The sequence below is a fragment of the Coptis chinensis genome, chromosome 1 (assembly GCF_015680905.1).
Source record: "Coptis chinensis isolate HL-2020 chromosome 1, ASM1568090v1, whole genome shotgun sequence".
Classification (NCBI taxonomy): Eukaryota; Viridiplantae; Streptophyta; class Magnoliopsida; order Ranunculales; family Ranunculaceae; genus Coptis; species Coptis chinensis.
This window is the reverse complement of record NC_141456.1, coordinates 59,484,266-59,503,995: the sequence shown is the minus strand read 5'-3', so window position 1 is coordinate 59,503,995 and position 19,730 is coordinate 59,484,266. Positions and strand designations below refer to the sequence as shown.

At 36.9% G+C, this 19,730-nt stretch overlaps 1 protein-coding gene across 2 annotated transcripts; it reads right to left on the bottom strand.

Annotated features, from left to right (window-relative positions):
* Positions 1-542: 542 nt before the first annotated feature.
* Positions 543-8,381, bottom strand: GPS1 (geranyl diphosphate synthase 1). Of its 2 annotated transcripts, none has more exons than XM_086604184.1 (12): positions 8,094-8,381; positions 7,947-8,015; positions 7,794-7,874; positions 7,649-7,720; positions 7,310-7,441; positions 6,671-6,757; positions 4,037-4,108; positions 3,545-3,630; positions 2,487-2,619; positions 1,904-1,993; positions 1,351-1,449; positions 543-848 (listed from the first exon to the last, which is right to left on the bottom strand). In XM_086604184.1, the coding sequence occupies exons 1-12, from the start codon at positions 8,205-8,207 to the stop codon at positions 669-671; spliced, it is 1,215 nt and encodes a 404-aa protein (XP_086460310.1). In that variant the 5' UTR covers positions 8,208-8,381; the 3' UTR covers positions 543-668. The 2 variants fall into 2 exon arrangements, with proteins under 2 accessions (XP_086460310.1, XP_086460313.1); XM_086604187.1 differs by having other exon boundaries at positions 7,947-8,008; positions 8,094-8,239.
* Between the last annotated feature and the right edge of the window lie 11,349 nt (positions 8,382-19,730).

Genomic DNA, 19,730 nt, shown 5'->3' with positions numbered 1-19,730 from the left:
AGTATGATCTCACACCATCCAATGATGCTAAGGCATCTTCTGTAAGTTAACTTTGCAAGGTGAGGTTGCACAGCGAAGTTTTTAGCTAATAATAAGTGACCTTGCAATCGAACTTTAATGTGCAAATCTTGGAGTGACAGGCAAATTTTCTTCATTTGTTTATTGTTTGTAACCTGTTTCATTAGTTAAATTAACTTTTTTTTTTCCTTCTCTTTCCCACCAAATTCCCGGAAGAGGCTATCAACCCACCTTTTAATATACAATAATCCCTTACGTACTATCAATCCGATCTATTCTTTTTGGGCATGAATAAGCCGATCCATGGTACTGAAAATTCCACACTGGATAATATATGCTTTCTAGATGAACGTTGGCAATGAGGAACTTTTTGCAAGCATTGTAACATACAACATGGGTCAAAGACCAGTTTGTAAGCAGCTTTTCGACAGCCACCTTCCAGTAATAAATATTGCACGATAGATAAGCATGATTTCCTCTTCGCAAGTAATGAGCAGGTAGCCAGTAATCTACAACACCCTGACTATAAAAATCTTTACAACTTTTATTTGAAACCCCAATAAGAGGGAAACAGTAAAACAACTATGGAATAATTTAAAAGAATTGTGACAAAATTATGAAAACAAAAAAATACATGGAAAGTATATTGTTCACTTTGTTCTTGTGATAACTCTATGGGTAAGGTCTACAAGAGCCCGCCTTGATCTTAAGACGTCTTCATCATCACTTTCCGGAAGAGAATCAATTGCCTCAGCTGCAATTTTTGCGTGCTCGGTAGCTAGTTGCCTCGTCCGTCGTATTCCATTGCTTTTCCCAAGGTAGTCGAGCGCCTAACAATTAAGGATGCAGATTTGGTGTTAAACCTAGCACAACAAACATATGGAACACATTTTGCAAACTAGACAATGGAGATGGCAATGCCTCCAGATTCAGCCTGGGTAGAGTTTGACAAGATTGATGAATGAAAATTCACCCAGCTCAACCTTTTTCGAGGAGTTCATATATTCCTTGCAAAAACACTATTCATCACATCATGTACAGGTGTGACTTAAGGGTCCTAGCACAGAGTAACTACATAAGTTAACAAAAAAAATCGATTACACCACATGCTAATGGCAGGGAATACATAATCTTCATTCGCACGTACAATATACGCAGATACTTGGGGAATGTGAAAGCTCAAGACGACATTTGGTCGAGACCAGACCTTTAAATGTGTAATATATGAGCTAGACTTAAGTGTCAATACAACTATACAAGTGCGCAAGTCTTATATAATAGTAATTTGGATTTCTCCAATTGCTCATGGAATAATAGGAAGAAGAAACTTACTATATCAACGTCAGCAGGGTTTTCAAACCCCCGGTCAACAACTGTGCGTAGTTGGGGAAACTCCTCCATGGCAAACAATATCGGCGCCGTTATTATCCCCTAGAAAATGAAGATACTCAGTGTAAGTTAACTACATCAAGTAATTACTGCATTCATCCGTTCATCACTTATGCATGTTCTCGAGTCAGCTAAATTTATATAAAATAGATACACAACGATTTTTATTATTTAAAGGAACACTTTCCAGCAAGGAATCACAAGATTAACTGTTTACAAAATCATCGAGTATAATTAAGATAGTCCTATACCAATTTTACAGCCACAGCCCACAGCCCACAGCCCACAGCCCACAGCAACACTATCAAGTGCATAGGCCATTTTAACATTTGAAATTTTGAATAAAGTTTTAAATAACCAAAATAGTCGTCATTGTTACTTTGCAACCATTAAACTCAAGCATGATTATATATACTCATCTAGTCAATCCACTCGAGGCAAAGAGCAAGTCTGAAGTGCCAAAAACTAAACATAGAAGATTAGAAAGAGATTGTACATGGCGAATGTCCGACAAGGAACCCTTTCCCAGGGAAGCTGACGTCCCGGTGAAATCAAGAACATCATCTATCAACTGGAATGCCAAACCCTGAAAAAACATGCAAAAAAAAAAGGTGGGAAATAAGATTTCCATTCCCATAGAAACATGGTAAGATGATAAATATGTTTGAAAATCCAAAGAATAGGTTGTGAATGCATGTCATCCATACAGAAACCATACAAACAGGTTCTTAATCGGAAAACTTTGCACCCAACAAAACCTTACTAATCCTGTTTTGGATAGAAACTCAAGGGTAACAGGAATTAGCATGGTTTGCATTATGATAAACTTAGAGGTGCTGAGGTGGTGAGCAGAAAAAAATCAGTGGGAAGGCCCTCCACAAAAGCGCGTTAGAGGTGGTGGTTCACTACCTCTCAAAAAACATTTGCTTACGTGTGTGTGTGTGTGTGTGTGTGTGTGTGTGAGTACTCTATATTGGCTGTCAATACTCAATGAGGTTATTCTGGTCCTGCCACCTAGTTCATTTCAAAGTATGCTAGAGACATGGATGTAGAGCTGTAGACAAACAACAGAGACGAACCAGATTACGTCCATATTCATAAGCCAGTATTGATACTTCTGCTGTTTGTCCTGTGAGAATAGCAATCGCCTTGCAGCTATTTGATATAAGTGATGCTGTTTTGTAGTATGTCTTTTGCATGTAGTACTCCATACTGCAAAAGCAAAAATTGCATTTTAAGAACTACAGGAAAGGTATGTGTCCCGGATTCAATGAAATATAACAATAATGATATCGTTATTATTTTAGTAAATAGACCAACATCTTGAATATTAAACAGTACCCCTTCCACAACATCAAGCCACACATAGAAGATAGAGAATAGAATCAACTTCCAAATGTATCAAATACTGATCAATCTATAAACAAATCACTGTACATGTAATCCTTCAGTGGAGATTGTGTGCCTGAAATTTTAGGATTACGTGGAGATGGGGATTAGTGAAGATGGTGAAAAGTGATTCACTTTGACCAATGACAATCAGACTTGGCGAAATGCAGGGCCTGGAAGAAAAATGCAGAGGTGTGTGATCACGGCTAAGAGCAAAAAGATAAGAGATGACAATGTGACCAATAATATTCTCATGCTCAGCCTAGGTAATGACTGATGAACTTTTGTACTCAGCCTAGGATTTTGTTGCATATGGGCCAGGCAGGCATGTTTCAGAAAAAATAATGTGCATATCCGTTTTCAAAAAGGAGGTTATCCTGCGTTGGAAACAGTTAGCTGACCAACTGTGATACTCCTCTCCTTACAAGTGCATCCTCATTGCCAAATTGTTCCGTTGCACCAAGCTGTGAAGTTGCCAAGGACGACAGCTGACTTGTGAGGCAGGGCACAGTGGGTTCAAAGAGTATAATTATTCCCCACTCAAAATGTTCTTGAATATGATTAAGAAGACACTAGCTGGTAAGATGAACAGAACAGGGCCCCATTAGAAGGTGAACCTGACTAGATGCAAGCGTCATGGTTAACTACGCCTAGGACCAAATTATGAGAGACTTTCTTATTATGATTATTGTACTTTTAATGCAGGAAGCAAGTAAATACATCAGTCTATGGGGACAGCTTGGCCTACCTACAGCGTTGCTCAGATGTGGTTGTCATTTGCATGGTTTCGCCAGTAACCAGATGCTCCACAACTTTAGCAAGTAAACTAACGACCTGTAGATGCACAATAATAAGGATCCAACTACAAAATTTTAAAAACAGCTGAACAATTTGTAAAAAGTTGCTTTCTAAGGTAGCCCAACTAACAGATCATAAGAAAAACAGTGAGCTACAACAGTGGTGGTAGCTCACCCCTTCCTAAGCAGTCAATGCATGCCCATTAGACAGGACTAGGAGTCTTCAGCAGGATGTCGCAAATCTTTTAAACAGAAAAAAAATATTCATAAAAACAGTGGTATTATTGGAGCCTTAAACAGGATGTCCCCTATTTGGACCAACTATGTGCGACAGACCATTTACAAATTTTCGTAAGCGCAAAGAATTCATACCGGTAATATGGGAAGGATTGACAACTACTGAGAACGTATATAGATATATTAGGAAGAGAAAAGAACCTTGCCTCTGTATTTTTCAATGAAGCAAGTGCTACACAAGCTCGAGAAAGCAGGAAATCTCCTGCTAGAACAGCTAGCTGCATCAGATGAAAAAAGGTTTAAGCTAGAAAGCATCCTTATTACAATAGCTTTGACCAAAACTGAGAGATACTTAATAAACTTGGATTGAGAAAACACAGACAAAAGATATTTGAAACTAGTTGCAAATATGCGCATGTGCTATACAAGTCTTTCCAAGTATTAGGGATGACACGGAGGAACTTTATATGTATATCACTCTCCCTCAACCACATCATACTACATTCTTACACCAGAAATATATCTTAGAATTGATGATACTTTCTGTAACCCTGTCAGGTTTCCCCTCTTGATATTGTTCTGTGGTTCTTCCTATTCAACTAATGTAACTCTTCCAAAGATCCAACTCACACAATCTTGCAATGTCTGAGTTTCTTTGGTAACGCCATCCAAAATCTTTATTTTAAGCCTTTATTTTCAGTCATACCTTAAGCCCAAAGGAACTTTCCTTAAACAGTTACGCCGGGAGGGCTACGCGCCTAGCCCAAAAGTTTGGGGACTATCCAAAAGCTTGTTTTAAACCTTGATTTTTTCAGTGATACCCTAAAACCAAAAGAAACGTTCCTTAAAGGTATCCCAGATGGGCGCCTAGCCCAAAAGTGATAAAGGTTCAGGACTCAGTCCCGCATAAATTAGGAACTGTCCAAGACCTAAATTCATAAGAAACTAACAAAGGCCTCTTCCGGTCCCCGCACTATTTTTTTTTCTTTTTCTTTATCAGTATAAGATGATAATATTCATGTTAAAAGCAACTAGTTACATCACTACCCAAGACAAGTCATTTGAAATTTGAATTGGCCCACTCCTACCACCCAAAGAAACCCAAAAGAAAGAAAAATAAAAACACCAAATCTATCCTAAATGAAATAAAACTCCCCTATATACAAAATACCACCCTATCCATCCTACTCTCACCAACCCTCTTCAACCTCATCCTCCATCCCAAAGTCATCCTCTGACCAACTGAACTGCACATGATCATCCTCCTCCCTATCTTCATCATCCAAGTTATTGAAGTCACTGCTCTCAGACGAAGAGTAGGTTTCTTCCACCTTGTCTTCCTCCATCCCATTCTTTTCCTCATCTGCTCAAGAGGCTTCACTATTTTCTTCTTACTTTGGTTGACCTCGACACCCCATCTTTCCTGGAACTGCATCATCTCCTCTTGCTATTCTTCCGAGCATGCTATTCACACTGCGGCGATTGCCCCCCACTACTACACCTTTGTTCACTCTACAAACCTCTTGACAGCCGAACTTCCTTCTTTTACCTTTCCCAAAGTCCTCTTGTCATCCACCACCTTTGTGGCCCCCTTTATTCTCCTCCACCACTACCAATGCCCTGTGTTCTGGTTCCTCTTTCTTCTTCATTCTTCTTTCTTTATACTTTCAAAGGCTTTCCTTTTTTTTTACTCCCTTCCCCTTTTGCCTCAGCCAACAACTTCTCTAACTGATCAATGACGGAGCCATTGCCTAGCACCTGATCTCTTCTTTTGTGCTTAACTCTATCTGAATGTGGTCTGGGCCATTCCTTAAGTGTGAACAACACCTCAGGTAAAGTCACTTGACTCATCATAAACTTGTATTAGAGGCGAGGAAGGTCTTCCTAAAGGTGGGGGACAGTGATACACCAAAGAATTTCCCATACACAGGAGCCTGGAAAGATGCCTAACCCAACAGTGGTGAAGGTTGAACCAGGATTCCAATAAGCACCAAGGCCTTCTCAGGAAATACTCACCACACTAAACATCAGCGGTAGAGTGGGTTGATTCATCACATATTCTCCTTGAGACATAAGAGCTTTTTGGCGACTACAAAACTAAATCTACAACAGAAGGTAGCCACACGACCATATTCTTCTCATCAAACGACATCAACTCATAAAGAAAGACACAGATGTCTAGAGCATTGCTTGATTTCCAAACAGTGCATCAATCATTAAGTTCCAGCAGACTACAGACAAAACAACTAGGGATACATATGGTACAGTCTTCTTTTGAAGACTTTCTTTTGTGAAGTCCAGAACACTGTCAAGTTTAGACACATGACATCAGGGTTCCCACTTCCTAGTTGTTACCCTGCAACACAGATATATGAGAGGAGGATCCACCAGCTTCAATGGACTGACAAAACACTCAAAGACTCTTATATTGCTAGGTTTATATCAATAAGTCCTAACTACTAAACAGTCTTCATTCCAGGGTTCCTATTCTCATAGGGAAAGATGAATAGGTTCTAAATTTTAAGTAACGAAACAAATAAATAATTAAACAATAATAATAATAATAATAATAATAATAAATAGTATCTAACAAACAATAATGGGGATCTTAATGTTTTGAGATTATAATAAAAAAACTTTTCTGTCAAGAAGTGGCTTTGGGAGTTTTACTCGATGAAATAGATGAAAGTGAAGATTCACGATTTTTGTTTGTTTCTAGTTCCTTCAACAGATGAAACACTTTCATTGTTTAACTGAAGAGAATTCAATCCTTCTATAGTGTAACTCAATAATACATTAATGTGCGTGTGTGTGTGTGAGAGAGAGAGTATGTTGAGTACCTTATTTCCCATTACATAGTTCAGTGAACCAATACCGCGCCGTGTATCTGCGTCATCTAAAACATCATCATGAAGAAGGCTTGCCACCTGATGCACAAAAAAAGGATCTTGTTAATTTCTTTTAAGGAAAATTAAACTAATAGATAAAAAGAACACATAGATTAAATAATATCATGTCAGTAGATGCTGCTGAGATTTTCTATTTCATATGGACCCCCCCTCTCAATTAAGAAGCCAACATAGACACTAAGATGTTCACTAATGGATTGCATTGATACAGCCTAATCCAACTCAATCTACATCCACAGATTCCATTTATCTTATAAATATCAAATAACTACTACATATAGAACTTATAAATATCAACCTACCAATATGAGTTTAGGTTCCACAGAGATGCAGTCAACAATTGAGACAGTTTGATGGTTCATACCTCCTTTCCAAAACAGCACCACTGCGGGTGCCCTGAAACTATTGGTTGGTGGTGGGAAACAAGCAAGTGCCCCCTCACCTGGGCCGAGAAGCAAGATTCCACCACTAACCATTGAGGGAGGGAACATGCACCACAACCCACTTTACATCATTTCATTTCTACCAATAAAATTATGTCACAAATATAGAAAATGTCAAAGAACTAACGTGGATCATCTCCGTGATCTCAGCAATAGACTGCTGCCTCGTACGCAACTCGTCCGGTGAGGAATCATGAAGACCGTCGGGAGGCGATTTGGGTATTGGCAAATTCAAAGCAGAAGCCATCAACAACAGAACCTGCAATTACCAGATAACTGTAATCCTCATGAGGAGCAAACCTCAGTGGCTTAAATTCAAAGTTTGATATTGCTAATGTAGTTAAAGTAAATGTGCAATTGTACTAAAGTGGTGTTTTGGTTTGAATATATTTAGATGAAAATGATAATAAAGTCTCTAGTACTGTAACCACTCCAGACAACAAGAGAAAGTGTAAAAAACCGTTACCGTGGGACGAAATCTCTTGCCCTCAACTCCCATTTTGAAGAAATACTCAGCAGCTGAGGCAAGCTTAGGAACCTGCAAAAATTGGACAAGGCATGGAAGAAAGTGGTCTGGAATAAGTTTGTGAGATTGTAAATAGGAAATGTACCTCAGCCACCACCATTGCTCGCAATCTACCAGCAAGAATTGACAGTTCATCAGCAACAAGAGAAAATGGGTCCAACTCTTCCTGAAAATAAAAAGTTTTGAGTATTCTAATGAACATATCACATATGTAAAATATAGGTATTTAATGACTAACCTCAGCCATTGAACTCCTCTCATGGTCTATTTGATGCTTCAAACCACGAATATGAGAATAACCTAAAACCTAGTAATCCATTAAAAATAACTTATTAATAAAATAAAATTAAATTAAATAAACTAATCAAGAGTAATGAGGGCATGCCTTGAAACGATACTTGTCCAATGATGGGGTCGTACAAGAAGAAGCAGCCCATGTACAACACTTTAATTTCTTCTTCGAGCTTAAATTTCTCAATATCCATCTTACCCCTGACATTCCTTTTTTTTTTTTTTTTTTTTTTTTTTTTTAGAATGAATGAATAGCGATATGGAGTTTGGGAATTTTATTTTTTCTTAGGTCAAACTGGTCAAAACACCCCACGGACTGATTTCTACCCGTTGATGTGTCTTGCGATTGGACTCTGTGTTTTTAGATCCAAGGGTGGCGCGTGGGTATTTCTAACTGTAAATATCAAATATATTTTCTTTCATTGTGGTGGCTCAGCCCTCGGTTCTAACTCAGTTGAGTATAAACTCCCTCCCATCGGCCTATATCATATAATTTCCCTATTATTTAGGTCTCGTTAAATAATCTCCGTGCTTTTTAAAAAAGAGATAAAATTTAGTTTGTTTTTATTTACCATTTTATCTTATTTCCTTTTTTACTCTTTTGGAATTGAATATGTAAATGTATTTTTACATATATTATGTGAGGGAAATTTTCAAACCCAAAAGTTACTATGTAAATTTAAGTTTTTATAACTCCAATGACTATGCAAATATAGTTTATATATATAGTAATTTTTGCATAGTCATTGGAGTTATAAAAACTTAAGTTTACATAGTAATTTTTGGGTTTGAAAATTTTCCTCACAGAATATATGTAAATTTAAATTTAAATAGGTTAAGAAGACTCTGTAATTTTATATTGTCATATGTAAATTTACATTTTCATATGAAAACTTAAATTTACATATGTAAAAATACTATGCATGTAAATTTAAATTTTCCTATGAAAAAAAATTTCATATGAAAATTTAAATTTAAATAGATTAAGAAGACTGTGTAATTTTATATTGTTATATGTAAATACAAATTTACATAGGATGACGTCAGCCCGGTTTATCCTTAAGCCGAAATTATAAGTAAAGATTGATGATGTCAGCCCGGTTTTTCACAGGGGTATTTTGGTCTGTTTTGGTTTTGATGTTATGTTTTAAATAATAGGGAGGTTTTATGCATTTGTTCACTCCTGGGGGGTTTTTGTGTAACAATTTTTTAGTGAGGGAGATTAAACCCAAAATCTGCTTATAAATTCATATTTTAAGTTTCGAATACAAATTCAAAAATTTAAAAAGTCGTACAAATACTACATTGGTTGTGACACCTCAGGATTAAAAGATTAGAGAAAAATTACAAGACGTTAATAAGTCTACGTCCAGTTTTAATTAATTAAAATCAACGATAAATCATTATTATTTTTTAATAAAATTTGGCATAGTCTCCTCTATATTTTCGACATTTAAAACACGTAAATCCTGTCATGATAATCAAAACAATACAATTCTCATTGATCAACTTTTTTCAAGATATGTACATATATACTTCACTACTCCACTTTAACACACATCTACTATCTATATACTAAAGCAGAGAGTTCTAGGTGAGATTTTTCTCTCTCCTAAGTGGCACTCTAATATCAAAGCTATTGAGTCTGCTACGCCATGTGGCACTCTAATATCAAAACTTTTGAGTCTGCTATGCCACGTGGATATCTAATTGAAACCCTTCCTACTCTAATTGAAACACTTCCTACGTGTAATTAAGAAATAACACTACTCTAATTGAAACACTTTCCACGTGTCCTTAAGTAACTTTACATAACATTAGTCTAGCATCTTATCTACACCATATACAACCCCCCTAACAACTTCTGCTGCAACTGCACTACCGAAAATCATACATACTTTTTATGTATAATACATGACAAATTTGCAAACATCACATGTTCTTGATCATTTCTGCATACCAGGGTCCATGCGCATTACATGATACTGTTGCTACAACGACCATAACCTCTACAACCTTCATCAATTTTTCAGTAAGAACAGTAATGTAATAGAACTTGTGAAAAAGATATGTCATTAATCAATAAATAATTTTTTAAGTAGTATCTATTGAAATGGCGGAAAAAGAATAGGGTACCCAAAAGAATATTCAGGTGGCTTTGTTGAGGATCACTTGCGTCTGATTTTATGTATGTTTTTCTGGATTAGTTTAGCCATTAGGTTATTTGTAATTTATATTGGATCACTTAATATGGTAGCAAACTACCAAATGACAAAATTGCTTGACCAACTTAACAACTATGACAAACAGTTACTATCTCAATAGCTGGGTATGTACTACAGTACGTCAGTACCCAAATATACACTACATTACCTCGACACAAGCACTCAGTACTTCATGGATACTTCTTTGACAATTTTACTTTCTAAATCACACTCAAATCAACAAGCACGCCCGTTCTAAACATATCATCTTATACAAATAATCCAAGAAAGGAAAAAGTATGAACACTAAAATACTTTCTAATTCACTTTATCATCTTCCAAAATCTATTATTGTTATCGAGTGAGGGTTGTAAAGGATCATCCTGTAGCACCCAAGTTATCATTGGCATGTACATGAAATTTGGACTGAAGATAACCCTTAGCAGGAGAGGTATTCCAAGTATTGGGGTGAAGTCTTCAGTCGAATGGACATGCAAATGTATCTAACTTATGTGTGTTATTCTTGGCTTCGAATTTGTTATCAAAGAAATGAAAACAGGCATAATGAAAAAAACCATATAAAAGGTGAATTTCTATATATCATGGTTTATATATTATATTTTCTATAGGTGGGACACATACACAATGGATGAATTGGACTACTGTGGGAGAAGAAAGACAAGAGCGCGAGTCACGCCCTTGGACAGGCAAAGTCGAGGGCGGGGAGCGCTCAATCGCCTAGAGGTTCGTCAAGGCAAGAGCGCGGGTCGCGCCTCGAGCAAGACTAATGTGAGCGCGGGCCGCCCCCTAGTCGGTTTTGACAGAAGTTTGACAGATTCGTATGTTTTCTATAAAGGAAAGTCTCCAATCTTTTTTAGAAACAATAGACATGAATATGCACTCATGTTGTGCTATATAAACACCTCTGTAACACAAAACCAATATCAATCAAGCAATATAAAACCTTTCTTCTCCCGTGGACATAGGTTGCCGCATTGGCACCGAACCACTACAAATCATTGTGTTTTGTCTTTTTAATTAGGTGTTAAATTCTACAACTACTTATGGAAATTATCCGCCAAATCAATTCCCATATATACCAATCTTTCACAACGCCTTTGCAAACTACCACAAAAACAAATCAACATGAAATTGTCGTTGATGCTATGGACATCGAAAATGAGTAAGCAGACTACGATGATCAAATTTCAAGTGGTGGTAAATAAAATTATCAATTTATTATAATTTTTTTTTACTGTCGTTATATACATATTAATTAAAATTATTATGTAACAGATGAGGAAAATGTAGGTTCACAAGACGAAGAAATGAATAACGATGGAGATAACAGTGAAGATACTATCACAAGTAAGTAGGATTTCTATATAACACATTCACAACTAACACTGATTAATTACAATGAAGCATTTTGTCTAACCTAATATATCTTTTTTCAGGAAAGTTTTTTGAACCTTGGAATTTTGGTGGACCAACTTGCGTGTGCAGACACTGTGGAGCTATAATAAGGTACAAAGAAAGAACCATAAGAGGTAACCGACCGCTTAATCCAAAATTTTCTCTATGTTGTCGGGATGGGAAAGTTAAATTGCCATTGCTGAAAGAAACTCCAAGATTTTAAAAACAGTTGTTAGACTACAATGGAGGACCTAGATCAACAAAGTTTAGAGAAAATATCAGGGCATATAATATGATGTTTGCGTTTACATCAATGGGTGGCAAAATTGACAGAAAAATCAATAATGGTGGTGGACCTTACGTTTTCAAACTCGGTGGCCAAAATCACCATAAAATTGGATCTTTGCTACCAATACCTGGAACCAAACCGAAATTTGAATAGTTGTACATCTATGACACACAAAATGAAGTGGATAACAGGATAAATGCCTTGAGCGAAGCCGAGAAAAACAAAATTTTAGATAGAGAAGTAATTGAGGGACTGATCAAAATGCTTGACAAAGAGAATGATTTGATAAAAGTTTTCAGAATGACAAGAGATAGATTTAAGGAATCTGAATTTGTTCCTATGTGTATAAGATTAATCGGAACGCGTAACAGAGACACAAGACAATATATGTACCAACGGGATCTGAAGTAGCTGCCCTAATTGTAGACGACGGATTTGAGCATAATCGAGGAAGAGATGTCATTGTGGATAGAATCGGACAAGGGTTACAGAGAATACATTAGCTACAACCAAGTTTCATGGCTTTGCAATATCCATTGCTCTTTCCACATGGCGAAGACAGATACTCAGTGGCCATTGAACGCAATCAAGTGCCAGGAACAAAGATGTCAAAAAGAAAGAGAATCAGCATGCGAGAATTCTATGCATTCAGAATTCAACAAAGAGAAAATGAAGGCCATACTGTGATTCTAAGTGACCGTCTCTTCAAACAATATTTGGTTGACTTATACGCATGCACAGAAGAGGACAGGTTTTCCTATATCAGATCAAACCAAAACAAAATAAGATTCGAGTTGTACCAAAACCTAAAAGATGTCGTTATTGCCGGAGACACAACACCAGCATCTGTAGGAAAGAGGGTAGTTTTACCGTCAACATTCACAAGAGGACCATGATATATAGTACAAAATTATCAAGATGCGCTCGCCATCTGTAGATTTACAAGATCACCTGACCTCTTCATCACTTTTACATGCAATCATAAATGGCCAGAAATTGAAGAGTTCACAAAAAAAACTAGGCAAACAGCAAAAAATAGAGGCGAAGTAGTAGCTCGGGCTTTCAAAATCAAATTGGATGAACTGATGGATGATTTGTGCAAAAGAAACACTTTGGTAAAGTCTGGGAAGGTAATATCACTTTTAAATTTATGTTTTACTAAATCTATTTTAGCTGATTTAGGACTACTGACAACATGATTTTGTGTTTTGCTTTTCGCTACATAAAAATCGATTAATAAATTCTGTTAGCATCAAAAGAATACTTAACAGTAAACTATATAGTGACTACAAGGATATCAAGAACAACACAGACAAAACAATGTTCTATAATTAGACAACATAAATAATCAAGAGCAGAAAATGGATGTACCAGTTACTTGAACAAAGGCTCTGGTGTCCCTATTTTGTGGCCCTTAGGTAGAGTATCCTAGCATCTTTCTTGCCCTGTCCAATTCCCCTTTTCCATCTTGAAGTGAAATTTCAGGAGGTAAATAGAGTTGTTTAATTACCTTAGATGACACGAGAAAACGTACTTAGACAATATCAAATTGAGATACAACAATATAACACTTAGCTTCAAACGTTTAGCTGAAGTTCACATAACACTTAGACAATATCAAATTGAGATACAACAATAGAACACTTACCTTCAAACGTTTAGCTGAAGTTCACATAACAATAGAACACTTACCATACCGTACCGTCGTCTAAAATATTCTAAGGAAGAGAAATTGTGCATTATCATAAAATCCCCCAGTTAATAGCAAAGCAGCTTCATCACGCCTCTACAGACCTACATGTAAAAAATAATTGAGCAACGATAAAGAGATGATAAGCAAATACCAAAAAAGTACAAATTAACAAAGCATAACACTCTATGTATGTACACTATTTGAATTCATATTCCTATTCATGTAACTCTACTACAGTCCAAGTGTTTTGTCAAATACTAAAATCTCATTTTATTTATTGTTAATTTGCAGCTGTATACATGATTGAGTTTCAAAAAAGGGGAATACCACATGCTCACATTTTGTTGTTCCTTGAAAACAAACCGAAGACTGCAGCAGATATTAATAAAAATCATATCAGCAGAGTTGCCCGATAAAAGAGACCCCATTGCTTAGGAAGCAGTTTTACAATTTATGATACATGGTCCGTGTGGACATCTAGATAAGAAATGTCCTTGCATGGTAAATAACAAGTGAAAAAGCTTTTATCCGTAGAAACTTTGCAGCCAAACCACATTTGACATCAACGGATATGCTGTGTATAGAATAAGAGATGACAAAAGGGTGGCCATAAAGATAAAGTGTCAGAAACAGTTTAAAGTTGATAACAGTTGGGTAGTTCCTCATAATGTCGACTTGGTTGTAAAATACCAAGCTCACATCAACGTCGAGTACTGCAACCAAATGAGGTCCGTGAAGTATTTGTTCAAGTACATAAACAAGGGGAGAGACAGGGGAACATTTGTTATTGAAGAGAAAAAATCGAGAATGGAGAGTCAAATGGAGAACAAAGCCGCCTCAAGTCGATGAGATAAAAAGATACTTGACCGGCCGATACATTTCAGCTCCCGAAGCATGTTGGAGAATTTACGAATTTCCAATTCAATATAGATTCCCCGCAGTAGAACGCCTTTCTTTTCATCTTGAAAATGAGCATCCCATAATATACAATGACAAAGACAATCTTGTTGTGGTAGTCAATGCAGATGGTGTGCAAAAGACAAAATTCACTGAATGGATGAGAATTAATGCAGAGAACGAAGATGCAATGCAGCCCACATATGTTAACTTTCCAACAAAATGGGTCTGGAACAAGAAGTTTAAAACATGGACAAGGAGACAATCAGGGAAGACAATTGGAAGAATTTACTATTGCCACCCAACAGTAGGGGAACGGTTCTATCTACGTTTGCTTTTGAACATTGTAAAGGGACCACAAAACTACGATGAAATAAAGACCATAGACGACATTGTACATCCAAGCTTCAAATCAGCTTGCATGGCGCTAGGATTACTTCAGGACGATGGAGAGTGGCACGATGCAATTGTAGAGGCATCACGCTGGGCATTACCTCCTTCACTAAGAGAAACATTCGTCACAATTCTACTGTTCTGTGAAGTCACCAATCCATTAGAGTTATGGACCATACATTGGAAGTTGCTATCTGAAGACATTCTATTCTGCAAAAGACAAAGGATGAACAACAATGAACTAACGCTCACTGACGGTGAACTACAAAACGATGCTCTATGTGAGATAGAAAAGATAATGAACAGAACAACTGATCACTCAAGGAGTTCCAGAACTCGGGCATCCCATTTTCTGACATGTCACTAAACAAAGGCGTTGAAAACAGGTTGATACATGAGGAGTTGAGCTACGATAGGTCGCGACTTGAGAAGGAATTCTTTGAACTTCACAAAGACCTAAACAGAGCGAAAACTCATTTTGATGCAATCATTGAGGCGTAGAAAACAAGTTTGGGGAGCTATTTTTGTATCACGGCTGTGGAGAAACCGAAAAACATTTCTTTGGAAAACAATTCTAGCAAGGTTGAGATCTCAAGGGAAAATTGTTTTAGCTGTTGCATCTTCTCGAATAAGCGTCTCTTTTGTTGCCCGGAGGAGAACTGCGCTTTCCGCGGTTCAAAATTCAATTAACACGGATGAGAACTCATCTTTGTGTCATCAGCCAAGGAACACATTTGGCCAAGCTAATGAAAGAAACGGATTTGGTTGTGTGGGACGAGGCACCAATGAATAATAAAACATTTTCAAGCGAAAGATAAGACATTAAGAGATCTCGATGCAATTCAATCGCTCGTAATTCCAAAACAGAAATTGTTTGGTGGGAAGACCATGCTCTTAGGAGGGGATTTTAGACAAACACTCAAATATTAGCTTTTTTTACTATGTTAGAGATTTGACTATCTAATTTGATGCGAAAGCGAACTCAAAGTTCCTTACTCACGATCTTCGTTTCGTAAAGTTAGAATAAGGATTCGAACCAACCTAAAGTCTAGGACAACTACAAATTGGTTGTTACTCTTAGGGAACTAGTGAGTAAGTTTACTACTACTGCTAGGTTTCTTTCCTATACAAACATTAAAGAAGAAACATTAAGATTTGAAATCATGCAATTAATACAAAATTCAATTTACTAAAGAAAAGGTGGAGAGCTAATCCTCCTCATGTGAAAATAACATTTAGTTGTTGATTTGAACAGGTTCATTTGATTCTTCCTAGACTCATAGACAAGCCCTAATGGAAGAAAACTTGATCCCTAACATGTATGACTCATTAAAGAGTTCATACATGCTAGCAAGTGGAACCAAGCAATGACTTATCTCTAAGCTCATTACTTTGATTCCTAACTAGACACTACACCAACTATCATTTTGGGATAGGATGCAGGTCTAGTTGTTCTTCCTAACAACCTACCAAGCCAACCACAAATATTCTCTCTCACATGAGATGGATTAACTCCCCAAAAGAGAAGTTAGCTCATGATCCTTGGGATGATGAATTACAAGCTAGAAGAACAAAAGAGAGAGAAAAAAGAAGAAGAAAAATTAACTAAACTCACTTGCTTTTTATTTATTTCCTAGAAGAAAACCAAAGTTTCCTCCATTAAAACTATTACAAGCTTTCTTACCAAACAAAAAACTAAATAATATGAATGACTAAGGAACTAAAATAATACAAGGTAGGGAAAAGAAGTCAAGGGAGTAAATGGAGTGTCCCCCCCTTGTTTTGTTTTCTTCTTCATTTGAGAGACATCTCATTTCCTCCCATGTGAAACATCAAACCACATTTACTCCATTTTATCCACCACATTAAAACAAAGTGACACCTTGCCTTTTTTTTCACTATTAACACCTAATCTAATTAATTACATGCAAGGTGTCAACTTTGCACCAATAATTTGTCATTTTTGTCTTGACATGCTCCATGATTGATGACTCATCCAATCTTGCGGGCCCGTATAGTGGGTCCTATGTGCAGTCCAGTGGCGGTCCGGTCTTTGGGCAATTTTACAACTTCCCGCCTATGCGTAGAGTTCATCTCCCTGATTGTCTAAGCAGCTCACTTGTCGCATTCGGAGTCCTGGTTTAAGAGGTAGGAGCTTCGAAGTTTGATGCTTCGTATGGATTTGGAAGAATTCATATACATGTCGCCTCGTGCTTTTATTGCGGGTTTAAACCATATTTCCATGTTTACTTTGCGAATACCGCAAAAAAGTATGAAAACATATTTATTTCATGATTATTAAACACATAGTTAACCAAATTTATATGTCTCAACGGGGTTTCATAATACACTTTTGGGTGCTTATCACACTACCCCCCAAAAGACTTTGCTTGTCCTCAAGCAAAGAAGAGACATTAAAACAGGATAAGTGGCCAAAATGTGTAGTCCTAACTAATTCTCGTTTAAGAGCGTGGTTGCATTGACCATATGCAACAAGGCCTTAAACCACTAGGAATTCCCTAGTGGACGAAGTTATAGCCTCGTGATAGTTTTCCGAGAAGATACTCACAAACTTCATTTATACTACAACGACTCGAAATGACGTAAACTCGTTTCCTAAATTAATCTCGATATCCATACATCTCCTTAGCGGGAATGAGGATTGATTTCTTTGAAAATCAAGTTAATATGTATTCAATAATTAAAACATCTACATATGATCATGCATGCAATGAACTTTTCATTGAAATGTACTAGCGGGGTTGTTTCTCAATCCTTTGGAGAGTGTACCTAAATGGGTTCTCACGTGTATGTGTCAAAACACAATTTCACTCAAAATTTTTCCACTCGTGTTTTGTTAACTCCAATTAATGCGGTGGGCACACGCTTCCTCACATCTCAATGACAAATCGAGGAGGAGCCGATGTCGATCAATCACGCCTACTACTTATTATCACACCACCCTACTCCTAATTGAGCTAGAGGTCTTTATTAGGTATTGTGGGGCTTAGGTGATAGTGTACAAGAAAATGGAAATGGATAATTAAAATTCACGAAGTGAGAGAATAGGGTCTTCATATATTTACACTAGAGAAATCTTTGTTTTCTTTCCTTCTTCTAACCGAAGTTTTCCAACCTTGTTCTTAAGCCTCTAATGGATTTTTTTTTTTTTTTTTTAGATGGCTTGAGAACATGATTCTATTTTTCTTTCCCTGAAGCAAATAACCCCACTTTTATTTGGGACAAGTCTTTCTCTTTATTCTTTCCACATTTCATCCTATTTCATACTCATCACTTAGGTAGGTTCTTTTTATTTGGTTTAATAGATGGGTAAGGAATTTTTTTTGAAAGTGAAAGGTTTGATGAAAGGTTTAGTGGAGTGACTAGCGGTAAAATTTGTAAATGTAAGAATTTTTAGCTATGTCAATCCAAAGATGGCCTAAATTCTCGCTTTAGGGTTCGTGGTGATCAAGTAAGTAGATCGTGATTTTCTCTAATTGGGAAAACTACTCCTCTGTGTCATCACACACAAATCACTCATGTCAAGGTTTTGGTTAGATTCTCACAGATTTATAGTTTAAGTAACTAACCGTTGGTTCCGAAACTTACCGCTATGTACAATCAATGATACTCGATTACATGAATGTTCATGAAAAGATGTATAAACTATTGTATACATATTATCTTAAGTTTCTTAAAAAACAAATCCTAATTCGGATACTAATGTGAGATTTCTAGACAATTTTCATCATTGAAAAGGAAACAAGACTTTGTCACTAAGTACAATTATTAACATGAAATAAAAACTATATACAGGTTGCAATTTGCCTAATATTTGCTACAGGTTTAAAGCACCCCCAACAGAATGATGCTTAGTCCTCGAAGTATCAATAATTAAAGAGAGAAAGTACCTGAGAACCGTGAGCAAAATTAGGGCTAGATTGCTGGAACAGAAAGGTTGGAGAACATAATATATTATTCAGAAAGAACAAGAAAATGTTCAATAGCACACTAAACATAGCACACGAAATAAAAAACAATAGCATACTAAACATGAAAAACAATAGCACACCAAACATAAGGTTTAGCTAGATATATGTACAATGACAAACTCAAGTTTACCATCCAGCAGGATGTGAAGTTCTGGCATCCTCTTGAAGGAAATGCATTTCCTTAGCATCGCGCCAAAAGATAATAGTCTGCCAAATTTCTACCCATTCTTCGTTTCCAGCTTTCCCTCAAATGTGTCTTCATAGTTTCATCCTTCGGTAACAATGAACATGCCTCGTGTACGAAAGGGACGCCTCCATTGCCTAAACCTCAATGAACGAATGATTACGTTTTGTCGGGCACATAGAATCTACCTTGACCCGATCATGAAAAGTAGCCGCAAACCGTGGAAAATGTGTCTTCATGATTCGGCAAGCGGTGACCGGTAAGAGTATATACTGATCCTGAAAAGTGCGAGCTCGTTTTAGGTTGGAGATAACACAACCTATGATGTCACAGTGAAGTACGGATGATCCAGACTGTGCAAAACCAAGCTCTCCCAAAATAGATCGCAACCACATAATCTCACAAGTGCCCAAAGCTAGGGCACGATACTCAGCTTCAGCAGATGATCTGGAGACAACAGATTGCTTCTGGCTTTTCCATGAGATAAGGTGATTCCCACGAAAAGCACATAAGCCGGTAGTGGAACGACTGTCAATAGAACCTCCATAATCAGAATCAGTGTAGCATTCTAAGGGACCCTGTGAACCGGCTGCATAGAAGAGACCTAAGCCAGGGCAAGACTTTAGGTACTTCAGAATATGCTCCACTGCATCCATATGAGAT